Source organism: Lissotriton helveticus, chromosome 7 (genome assembly GCF_964261635.1).
Source record: "Lissotriton helveticus chromosome 7, aLisHel1.1, whole genome shotgun sequence".
Lineage (NCBI taxonomy): Eukaryota > Metazoa > Chordata > Amphibia > Caudata > Salamandridae > Lissotriton > Lissotriton helveticus.
Window position 1 is genome coordinate 1,281,237,821 of NC_136068.1, and position 12,225 is coordinate 1,281,250,045.

Below are 12,225 nucleotides of genomic sequence, written 5' to 3' on the forward strand. Positions count from 1 at the left end.
CCTCCATCTGGGAGAGGAGATCTGCCCTGTGAGGGAGACGGAGCGGCGAGAATGAGGAGAGGTGGAGAAGATCTGTGTACCACACCCATCTTGGCCAATCCGGGGCAATCAATATAACTTGGGCCCGGTCTTGGCGAACCTTCCTCAGAACCCAAGGAATCAAGGGTATGGGAGGAAACGCGTAAAGGAGTTGCGAGCCCCAACTCAACTGAAACGCGTCCCCCAAGGCTCCTTGCATCGGATACTGGAGACTGCAGAATAACGGGCAGTGAGCATTCTCTTGAGTGGCAAAAAGGTCCACCTGAGGAGTCCCCCACGTCCGAAAGATGTGGCGAACTACCTCCGGATGAAGCCTCCACTCGTGGTCGGCAGAGAACTGCCGACTGAGACTGTCTGCACGAACGTTCTGAACTCCGGCCAGATGATTTGCCATCAGACAAATCTGATGGTCCTGAACCCAGGACCAGAGACGCAGAGCCTCTCTGCAGAGACACTGCCACCCTACTCCTCCCTGCTTGTTGATGTACCACATCGCGGTCGTGTTGTCCGTCAGGACCTGAACCGACCTACCGCGAAGGGAAGGGAGGAAGGCCTTGAGCACCAAACGTATCGCCCGCAACTCTAGAAGGTTGATACGAAGCAACCTTTCCTCCGGAGACCAAAGACCCTTGACCGCCAGGTCCCCCAGATGAGCACCCCACCCTAGAGTGGATGCAGCCGTTATTACTGTGGCCACCGATGGAGGCAGTTGGAAAGGCTTTCCTTGCGACAGATTGCCTTCCACGCTCCACCAAGACAGAACCGCCGCAGTTTCTCTGGAGATCCTCACTGACTCCCTGAGATCTCCGTTGTGCTGATACCACTGCCTGCGGAGGCACCACTGGAGTGCCCTCATGTGCCAGCGTGCATGGTTGACCAACAGAATGCAAGAAGCCATCAGACCGAGCAGGCGAAGGACCTTCAGGACTGGAATAACCGCTCCATTGAAAAATAAAGGAATCATTGCCTGTATGTCGCGAATCCTTTGAGGAGGAGGGAATGCACGGCATACAGTTGTATCCAGTACCGCACCTATGAACAGGATGCGCTGGGAGGGCACCAGGTGAGACTTGGGTACATTTATTGAAAAACCCAACCTGTGCAACAACTGAGTTGTCTCCTGCAGATGATGGAGCACCTTCTCTGACGACTCCGCTTTGATCAGCCAGTCGTCCAGATACGGGAATACAGGTATCCCGACCTTTTGAGATGTGCCGCCACCACTGCCATCACCTTGGTGAAGACTCGAGGCGCAGTAGTAAGACCAAATGGAAGGACCGCAAACTGGCAGTGCTGCGACCCAACCTTAAAACGGAGATACTTTCTGTGCGACTTCAAGATGGGAATATGAAAATACGCATCCTGTAAGTCGAGCGACACCATCCAGTCTTCTTCCAGCAGCGCTTGAAGAACCTGTGCAAGAGTGAGCATCTTGAACTTTTCCTGTTTAAGGTAAAGGTTCAAGATCCTGAGATCCAGGATCGGACGGCGCCTGCCATCCTTCTTGGGGATCAGAAAATACCGGGAGTAGCATCCCTGACCCCTCTCCTGCTCCGGAACCACCTCTATCGCACCTTTCTTGAACAGTGCCAGGACTTCTTCCTGCAAGAGGAGCAGGTGGTCCTCCGAACAAAAACCCTGGCAAGGAGGGTAATTTGGGGGAAACTCCCGAAAGGGAAGAGCATACCCATTCCCCACGAGATTGAGAACCCAAAGATCCGATGTTATCAATTCCCAATCTCGTAGGAAATGGGTAAGCCGGCCCCCTACTGGGACCACATGATCCGGAATGGCGGATCTAGGGCTGCTTTGCTGCATTGGCAGGGGGCTGGGAAGGAGAAGAAGAGGAGGAGGAGGAAGCTTGACGGCCTCTAGGACGGGCTCTTTGCCTGCCTCTGTATGATTTGTACAGCGTATTTTGCTGTTGCTGTTGCTGTTGCTGTGGCTGCTGCTGAGATGGTCTGTAGGAACGAAAGGAAGATCTGCCAAATCCTCTGAAGCGTCTTCCAGTAGTACCCCTGGACTGAAGGCCCAAAGATTTAGCAGTGGCCCTACTGTCTTTAAAATGTTCCAAGGCCGCATCAGCCTTCTTGCCAAATAATCCTGAGGCAAGTCTATCAAAACAGACTGAACATCCGTAGAGAACTCCGACGTTTTAAGCCATGCGGCTCTCCTAGTGGCCACGGAAGAGCCCATGACCCTTGCTACCGAATCAGCAGTGTCCAGCCCACTCTGAATCACCTGCCTCGCAGCAGCCTGAGTGTCCGATATCACTTCCTGAAAATCCTTTCTATCCTCTTCAGGGATTTTCGGAACCAACTGTTTAACAGAATCCATCAAGGCATGGACATACCTTCCCATCAAACAAGTTGCGTTGGTTGACTTTAACGCCATACTGGCTGAGGAGAAGACCTTCTTGGCAGCCTGATCCTGCTTTCTGGACTCCTTATCCCCAGGAACCTGCGGAAAAGCACCAGCAGACCTCTTCGAGCAGGCAGCCTGCACAACCAAACTTTCAGGCAGGGGGTGCGTTGACAAAAAATCAGGGTCACCAGGCGCAACCCTGTATCTCCTCGCCACTGCCCTAGAAACCGCAGGAGTAGACAAGGGCTTCTTCCAAACCTCATAGATGGGTTCAGCTAACGCATCATTAAAGGGCAACATAGGCTCAATAGAAGAGGAGGGTGAGTGAAGTACTTCAGTTAGAAGATTCGACTTATACTCAGCAGTGGGTAGAGTAATGTTCAACAAATTTGCCGCCTTTTTGATAACAGTGTGATAAGGCACCACATCCTTTGAAGGCACAGTCGACACCGAAGCCAAATCCCACTCAGGAGATAGTTCAAGCCCATTGGCCTCTCCCAGGTCCTCAAAAGGATCTTCAGACTCCTGTAATTCTCCTTCCTCCATATCAGCATATCGATATTGTTCTTCCTCCATAAGTCTCTGGGCTTCTCTCCGTGACCTTTCCTTCACGATAGAAGTCGAAGGATCCGGAACCGACTCCGACGGGGCCGGAGCCGGCGTCAAATCGAAGTCGGATGAGGTCGTTTCACACGAGTTCGAACAGAATCCTGCCTCGGAGTCGTAGGCATCGGCGTCGATGGAACCGGCGTCGACGGAGTCGGCGTCGTACGCTTCGGCGTCGACAACACAGGCGGTGTCGGAAAATGCCAATGCGGTGGTAGAGCCGGCATAAAAGGCATGAAGGGCGCAGGAACATAAGCCTGGGGAACACCCAAGTTGAAAGACATAGGACCCGTGGGACCAACAGGTGCACCAGACGGGTACATCGCCCCGGAATAAACACCAAACATGGCGTTCAGGAATTGGGATGGATCCTGACCTGGAGCCGGAAAATCTGGATACGGTCCTCCGGGTTGTTCCCGAGGAGGCGGATTCGACCCGAAGTCGACCTCTTCTCTGAGTTCCGGAACCGGGGTCGACGAACCCACAGGCACCGGAACCTCGGCCTCACCAACCCCCTGCACCTCACCTTCATCCTCCTGACCAGAAGGATTGGACGGATCTGGGGAAGGGATAGCCATCTGCTACTGCGACTCGGGCGAATTCGGATGCGGAGCTTCACCAACAGAGTCCTGAGCCTCCGACGCCGAAACCTCCGCTTCTTTATGAAGAAGTTTTACTTGCGACTTCGGCTTCGAACCAGAGTCCTTCCCTGAGTGATGACGTGACTCATGGCTCCTCTTCTTATGTTTTTTCCTAGAGGATCTCGAAACATGAGCTGAAGACGACTCCGAGCGCGACTTCGATCGAGACCTCGACCTCGAACGCCGAGATCGAGACTTCGAAGTCTTTTTAACCTTTTTATCCTTCAGTTTTGCCACGAGGAGTTTCGTCTCCCTTTCCCGTAGGGCATTTGGGGTCATCTTCTTGCAACAAGGGCAATCCTCGACGTCATGGTCGGAACTCAGGCACCAGACGCAGCACTCATGTGGGTCAGTAATAGACATAGTCTTGCCACATTCTCCGCAAGCCTTACAGCCAGTCTTCTTCGACGACATCTCGAAGAAAATAGAAACAGCAATAACAGAACAAGAGTAACAAAGTTACTAGGAAGCTACAGTACGATCCCAGAAAACCGTTAGCGTCAACGACGCGGAAAAAAGGGAACTGATGTCATCACGCCGGCGTGGGCCTATTATAGGCGTCGGTGACGTCAGCGGAGTCGCGAGTGATGCCGTGCCTCTATGACGTCCAAGTCGGCGCGAAGCTACGAAAAGAATTTCCGAATGTTGCTGGCGCAAGGGGATATTCACAAGATGAGGAATCCACACGGCAGATGTATCTATCAGAAAAGGTCTCTCTAAGTCGCCATGTTCGCTGCGCACGCTGAGTTGACGGGAAGTCAAGCACTGCTGTCACCGGGGCGTGATCAGAGAGGGAAGCCACCCCAATCTCCACTTCAGTTGCTAGCTCCTGTAGGGAAGTCAAAGCCAGCAAATAATCTAGGCGTGCGTATGTTTTGTGGGCATTGGAGTAATATGAGTATGTACGCCCCTGAGGGTGGAAGCTTTGCCATAAATCAGTGAGACCCAGGTCATGAAGACGGGCTAGTCCCTCCGCGGAGAGAGCACCAGTCTGCGAGGAGCGCTGACATGATCGATCTAGAATATTGTCAAAAAACAAATTTAGGCCCCCCCCCCCAACAGTATGTGGTGGTCTGGTGTGACTGTGGCATCCGTGAGGGCAGAGTGAAAGAATCTCTCCTGGCCTTCATTAGGAGCATATATTGAGCCAAGAGTAAATGTGTGGTCCCCCAACGAAAACCTGTAAGTCAACAATCTGCCCTTTATCTCAGCCTCCTTCTGTATGATCTTTCCCATAAACCCCTGGGCCACCAGAATAGCTACTCCCGCCGTTTTAGTAGGCCCTGAGGAGAAAAATTGATGCAGGAACTTTCGGGACCTAAGGCGGTGGCAATCTTTCTGTAAAAGGTGCGTCTCCTGCAGGAGACAAATGTCTGCCCGTGAGTGCTCTAAACAAGAAAGGACCGCCTTGCGCTTCACATGACTGTTCAATCCCCGTACATTTAAAGTGAGTATCTTAAGGTCCGTGGTCACAATCTTGTCACCCAGGTGGGCAAAAGCTAAGAACCTCCCTAAGGCTGCAAAACCTAAAGGGTATCAGAGTCCCCAAAAGGACCATAATTCTCTCCGTTATCGCAACCCCAAACACACTGTGGACAAGGAACACCCCCTCCCTCGAACTCCCCTCCCTCCCCCCAGAAAGAAAAAAACCCAACACGAAAACAGGCAATCAAAAACACATTGTCCATCATCCGTAGGCGATTGGAAAGAAAGTACATGGGGATAGGTCAATCGCTTCTCCGCAGCCCCCCTCACGCCAACGGCCCAGCAAGGAAACAAACAAGCAAACAGCTGTGACCCTTCCTTGAGTTCAGCTAGGATGAGGCGAGGTCAGATCAGAGGAGACCGCCTCAACTGCAGCACGTTGGCCTTCCAGAATCTTGGTTGTGGGGGGCTTCTTGACACGACGCCGTCTGCCTTGCATGCGCCACCGTGGCTTGGGATCCTCTGTGACTCCATCTGGGTTTGCCAAATCGCACTCTCCAGCCGGGGGTCTACACCCAACAGTCGGCAAGCTTCAGACAAGGAACGGAGATGGTATAGCCTATTTTCCAGCTTGAAAACCAGGCGGAATGGATGGCTCCAACTGTAGGAAAAGTTACGCTGCTGAAGGTGGGAAGTGACCGGCTTAAAGGATCTGTGCTTCTGCAGGGTGAGGGCAGATAAGTCTTGGAACAGGACTGGTGACTGATCCTGGAAGGACAGTGGGTGCAGCTGACAGGCTTTTTGGAAGATCTCCTCTTTGGTGTGGTAGTCCTGCACACATACAAGAATGTCTGGCGGTGGGGCCGAAGCAGGGTGCAGGGGTCCCACCCTATGTACTCTGTCAAGTCGGAGGTCGGACTTCAGCGTACGCTCGTAAATTTGAACATATCCCTGGTACCTTCTGTTAGTGTCACTCCATGGATACGTACGTGATGACGTCTCGAGCGGTTTTCTAGATCCTCCAGATGTGTTTGGTGATCAACCTGTCGGTTATGGATCCGCAAAATTTCCTGTTGGAGGGCCTCAATTTCTGTGTCCTTCCCGTCACTTTTTTCTTCCAGCGCTGCCAGCCGTTCACCTATGCCGTCCACATCTCTGCGGATCTCCTTGACTTCGGCCGCAAACTCCTTTTTCAATGTGTGGATGTCATCCCTTAGCGTCGTGAATAGCGATTCCAAAACAGCCTTAATAATGGGCTCCAAACCAACACTTCGGTCCTGGGCGGAGTGAACAGAGCTTGAAGCCATCTCGGAAGATTGCCCAGAGGTCTGGGCCTTAGCAAACAGATCTTTCAATGTCTTATCTTTCCGCCCCTTAGAGGAGGACATAGCGTGCTCTGTACGCTACAGGGGTCCCGCGTCCAGCGCACACACCGTCGGCCACCGCTCAGGAAGCACAGGGGGCCAATCTAGCTGCTCACCCCTTCCACCGGCCCGTCCCAAACAGGAAGAACAGCACTGCTGGCCGCGACACCGACGGCGCTGCCGCAACTAACGGTTCCAGCCTCTATGCCCCCCAGTAGCCTCAAGCACTCTCTCCTAGTCGCCGTGTCCACAGCCGGGGCCGCCCCACACCACAGTCCAGGCCCCACCAGAGTCTCTAATAGTCCCCCAGGCCACGCCACCAGGGAGTCCTCCGTGCAGCCCCACTCACCGGTGGTTCCAGTGGGCCTTCACTTCCAGGCTCGTCTGCGGCTCCTGGCTACCATCAAACAGTCCAAGCAGCAGATCTAGCTGAAAGCCCTCCGCAGGTCCGCACTACCTCTCTGCTTGAGGGTCCCCTTATTTGAATTGTCTGCCTCCAAGGCCCGCGTGTTGGCGACTCTCGGTGGAGCTTGTCCCCAGCAGGCCTGTCATGCCAGAGCACTCCTCAGACTAGCCCCTCTGGCAAGGACCGTCCCGCTGAAGTTCCCCCAGAGGTGCAGGTGTCTATGGCAAGGGACCAGCTTCGACGCACTCATTGTGACAGAACACGACTGCCCTGCCCCAGCAGGCCGCTCCTCCGACAGGACTCCTCAGGGGTCACTCACGGCGTGGCTTGATGCCAATCCCCCAGCCTCGCACCCCTCTGATGTGTTGCCAGTCTTTGGACCACTCCACACGGCCTCCCTCACTCACCGCTGCGTTGAGCGGGTGCTTCCAGCTCGCCGCTGGGCCGTTCCACACCAAGACCCGGGGGTTCTCCTCCAAAGCTCCGAGGGGGAAACACGGTCCCGCCCAGCTCCCGGAGCCTGCTACACCCTCTCCTGCACCACTGTCTCCACAAAGAAAGGGTCCCAAAGGCCCCACCACAGGACAAATCGCTGGGCACTCCCCTCCTTCCGGTAAGTCGGTACCTTGATCCTACGCCGCTGGAGGCCAGCACCTCTCCTTAGGCCCAGGATGGGTCTCCCGCGCTACCAGGCCTCCCTGTCGCCGCACTCGCAACCTGCAGTCGCCCAAGCTCTCGGCGTCCGCAGCGCTCTCCAGGCATCACCAGGCGCTCCCCCGCTCGGTTGTCGCCTGCTCGCCACCACACAGGAGGGTTCAGGTCCCGCCGTCAGGTCCCATCTCGGCCGCTCACTTCGTTGCTCAAAATGGCGGCGCGGCCCTCCACCTGAAGCACTCCCGGGACCTTCACCAGCGTCTCCTCGGGGTTGGGCCACTGCTGTCGCCCCAATAACTCGCCAGAGATCCAGCTCCTGCTACTTCCTCACCCCTGCCTCGCGGGACCTCCCGAGTCCGTCTGTCCGTCGCGCTGGAGGCAAGCACCTTACTTCTCCGGCCTCTCCCGGCAGTTCGGGGCGCGCACACTGCTGCGTCGCCGATTACTCTCGTACACCCTTACCGAGGGCGCTCCAAGGCCACCAAAGCTTCCCTGGCCAGTCCAGCACCCAAATCTGCTCCAGTGCTGGGGTCCACAGACCCTCGGTGGCGGAATGCTGGTGCTAATGATGGGCCGTCGGCGGGAGCGGTAGAGCTACACATCTGCTCACGCCGCCATCTTGGCCACGCCCCCATTTGTAGTACTTTTAAAGAGGAATCGTGACTTCTAAAGAGAAAACGGACAGAAAAAGGTACTAACACTCCGACAGAATCCTGTCAAAAGGAAAATGGCAATTGCTCTAATGTAGGGGAAAAATCTAAAAGTCATGATGAAAAAGATCCCATGTTGAGAAATCAGTAACAACATAAAACACCTCTTACAACTGTAAAATACCCTACAAAATGAGCTGCAGAAGTGCAATCAGAGTAGTAAAAACTAATTTGGGCTTCTTGGTTTTCTTAATGGGCAAAATGCTATGCCATTTATTCAGCGATCTACTGTATCAATCTTTGGCAAAAAAAATACAATAAAATCTGTTGTGAAAATAAAATCTAAAAAGGGCAATACTGCACAACACAGAAAGTCCCAATAATTGATCACTTGACTTAAACAAGCATTGACAATGCAGTAGGTCTCGCCTTTGATTAAGTTAAAGCCATTTGCTTTGCCAATGGTATTGTATAGCAAAGCAAATGGCTTTAACTTAATGAAAGGCGAGACCTATTGCATTTTTAATGCTTGTTTTATTTGTCCTCGGGCTCCAAATATGGTGGGCGGAGGTCCCGTAGGATGGTGGGGGCAACGCCCTCCACCACCCCGATGGAGTACCCATAAGTCAGCCCCTTAAATCACATAATTAACCATAGTTCAACAGTCCGTACAGTATGGGGTCTGGTGAGTCCCCAAGTGAACGCTGAGTAACGTGCAGGGTCAGAAGGCCCCAGTCCCCACTGCAATGCACCCCATCAGGACAGCCCAAATGTACAGCAGCTCCACATGGCAGACTGCAAGACCTATTCCTCTTGCAGACTCCAACCAGAGGCAGAACACTACTCTTATTGCACTAACTTATTGTGCCACGGCATGCAAACGGGCACCCCTCTCCCCCCAGAACCCCTGCTGAGTGAGCAAACCTACAACCAATCTGCCCCAGATACCAAAGAGGGCAAATAATTAGCAAATGTGCGCAGTACAAAAAACAGAAGACATAACATTTCTCGTCCCTTCCAAACATGTATTACGGGTTACGGCTGAACAAAGTGAACACGAGATACATTATATCGGCGCTTCGCAAAAAGGGTCTATGTGATCAGTACAAAAACAATAGACTAGAGGAAATCCACCCTCAAAATACGTTCGTGCCTCACCTAGTTCCACCAGTTTTGTAAAATTCCTGTTCTTTCTGAATAAAGTTTGCTTAGTCCATTTTTCTTCTGAATCATACAGGTTCATACCTCTCCCCCACTTTTGATTTAGCGGTGCAGGATTTCTAATCCTCAGTTCATTCCTGGGTGCTGCCAAGGCTAGACTGAGGACACTTGCACCTTATTGGTACTCAGTGTACCTTGGCCCTCTGGAGGCAGCCATGTCTGCTGTGGCCTGCCTGCCATCCGTCAGGCAACGCTTTACTAGATGAGCCCCGTGTTTAACATCTTTAAATGGCTACAGGAGATGGCAGGTCAGGTGCACATTAAAAACTACCTGCATGATGCCTGGACTACCACGGAGAGAAGCCAAGTATAAAGAGCCCCCTTCCTCTAAGAATCTCAGAGACACTCCTTAAAGAAACCATGGCCCTTCCCTTCTCATGATACTAATCTGGAACTTCCACTGCCTCCCACGAACTCTTACTCCAGTCTCATGATGCTTCTACAGTGCAAGCCACTGCACTCAACACTCAGTTTAAGACTTATAGACCTGCAAATGTAACATGCACACAAGAGAAATGCTGCTTGAGTAAAATGTACAATTTTTACGGAATTAATGTTAGCATTGTTTCTTTCTAAAGCACTTTACAGCCCCCCAGTGTTTGGTTTGTTCACTACATAATTCAGAATATACACATACAAATCAGCTGGCTCTCTGAAATACCAGCAGGTTTAACAAGCAATGCTCGAGGGAAGTCTTGCGTCAGCTCCTGGGGTTTAGCTTTGTGGATGGCGAGAGCAGCTATCTTTGTCCATTTGGACGCGCGTGCATTCAGCTTTGGCTGAATCGATTCCAAAAGGTCCTCTCCATGGCGAGAGCGGCGCATGCGCTGATTTCGACAGGCGAGGCCTAAAAAGGCACAAGACGCACTAATTCAACTAGTAATGGTTAGCACAGTGTAGTGGTTATCAGACAACAACACTGTCTAAAAATCAATTTAACAGCAAAGTACAAAACTAAAGGAATAAAATATATAATTTGAAAAACAAAGTTACAATACTTCAAATAAAACTAATGGACGTTACCCATGGATGCTAAAAGGACACACTGGAATGGAGGCAATCAATACAACGGACAGTCTGCATTGCTCTCTACCCTCTATGCAAATGAAGGGCTCATTCAGAGTTATCTTATCATTCCTGATACCCGTAATTCCTGTTTCAGTCCCATAAGATTTACAAAGTCTGCAATTTTCCTAGGCACCTGGTAAGTTTTACCATGAGACTATGGTTGATCAAAGCAGCCAAAATCTCTGGAGGAAAATGAAGAATTAACAGGGGAATTAGACCAGAATTATCAATTTCCACAGAAATTCCTCATTTCTCAGAGGAACTGCAGGGTTCAACCGATGATCCCCAGTACTTCCACATTCTCCGAGTTACTAGTATAAGTATCTCTTGGCATGCGGAATTACTACCTCCATATCCAGGCCATAGTAATGGAGCCTTAAGTATTAAGGTACCTGCATCACCTCTTGTTTAAGATTACAAATAACAGAAAAAACAACTGATGGAATGTTTGAGTACTCTTCAAATAAGAAAATAAGAATGCAACTTGCAGTAATTTCTTTCTCTCACACACATACTCGTACTCACACCTACCTTTGGCACTGCAGCTTGAAGAACAATGTTGGTAATGGGCAGAGGGGCTGTGTTTAGCATGGAGACCACCACTACCAGTACATCAGGCCGTCCCATAGGACACTCGCTGGCGAAGTGCAGCAAGATCCGTAAGCCGTTCTTGTCGTATGCTGTTACTGGAAGGGTGCTGCCTGGGATTGAAGAAAAACAGAAAGGATGTCCAGCATGTATCAACAAACTCCTCTCAGCAATATATGATGAGAGAGCCTGGATCAACATCAAACAATATGTGTGCACAGTGATGGTTTTGGGTGTGGGTCTCACTTTTTATTATGCGCAGTCTAACTCACAGGAAGAGCTTATGTAACAGGTGGAACACACATCAGCTCAAATACCTACTTGGTTTTATAGATTCCAGCGGGACATGAACGTTTCCCAGAGAGAAGTCACTGCCTTTCAAGGGACTGTCCTGTTGTAAAGGCTGAAACAGAGGGCTCCCAGGTCCTTCTGGTCTGGATGTGCTAGCTGCAGTCGGCATTGATGAGGTCATGTGTGTAACAGATGTCACTGAACCAGGCAAAGCAAAAGTGGACAAAGGAATTCCTCCCTGGGACGTCGCCACCAAAGACCTGGTTTGTAATGATGAGCTATAACAGAGGAAACTTCAATTAATAAGGTTGTACATGTGGGCACATGTAAATAAATAAATGTGCATACACACTGCCACGGCTGTACCGTTGGTGAAAGAAAATGATTCTTGGTATGGGGAAGATAATGTTCAAACAAATGCAGCTCAGTGACATGAGCTATAGCAAAATGACATGCACCAGGGACAGTATTATGGTGGCTCTGTGCAAAGCCGAGCGCCGTTTCTTTGACTAGTGACTAAAGTTCAACCTATAATTCTGAGTTTCTCTGAGGTAATGTATGAACTATATACAAACAGAGTAGCAAACTGACAGGTAAACTCTTCTCTTAACTTGTTCTGTTTAAAGTTCATGCACTAACTAAGAGAAATTCTGAATTATAGGTTTAAACTTTAGACACCACATATGAAGAAGAAGAAGAAGAAAACAAAACAGGCGATTGGCTCCGCACAGAGCCAATGTGATGCACTGCCCAAATTGATTTTCTACTCGAGTAGCAGCTTTCACAATGTAAGCAGCAACTTTCTCAACGTGAATGGTTACGACCTGCAGTGACCGCCCGTGTTGAGAAATCGCGCTGGTAGGTGGTCTAGAAATCTCACTGGTAGGTGGTCTAGTGCTTGGTTTTTT

At 51.0% G+C, this 12,225-nt stretch overlaps 1 protein-coding gene across 2 annotated transcripts in view; it reads right to left on the reverse strand.

Moving 5' to 3' along the window:
* Nucleotides 1-12,225, reverse strand: part of GGA3 (golgi associated, gamma adaptin ear containing, ARF binding protein 3) — a 614,485-nt gene that overhangs the window by 78,559 nt on the left and 523,701 nt on the right. For both annotated transcript variants that reach the window (XM_078654509.1, XM_078654510.1), the window contains 2 exons: nt 11,348-11,595; nt 10,970-11,139 (listed from right to left, as the gene is read on the reverse strand). In XM_078654509.1, coding sequence (XP_078510635.1) covers nt 10,970-11,139; nt 11,348-11,595 — 418 coding nt within the window. The remainder of the gene's footprint in view (nt 1-10,969; nt 11,140-11,347; nt 11,596-12,225) is intronic.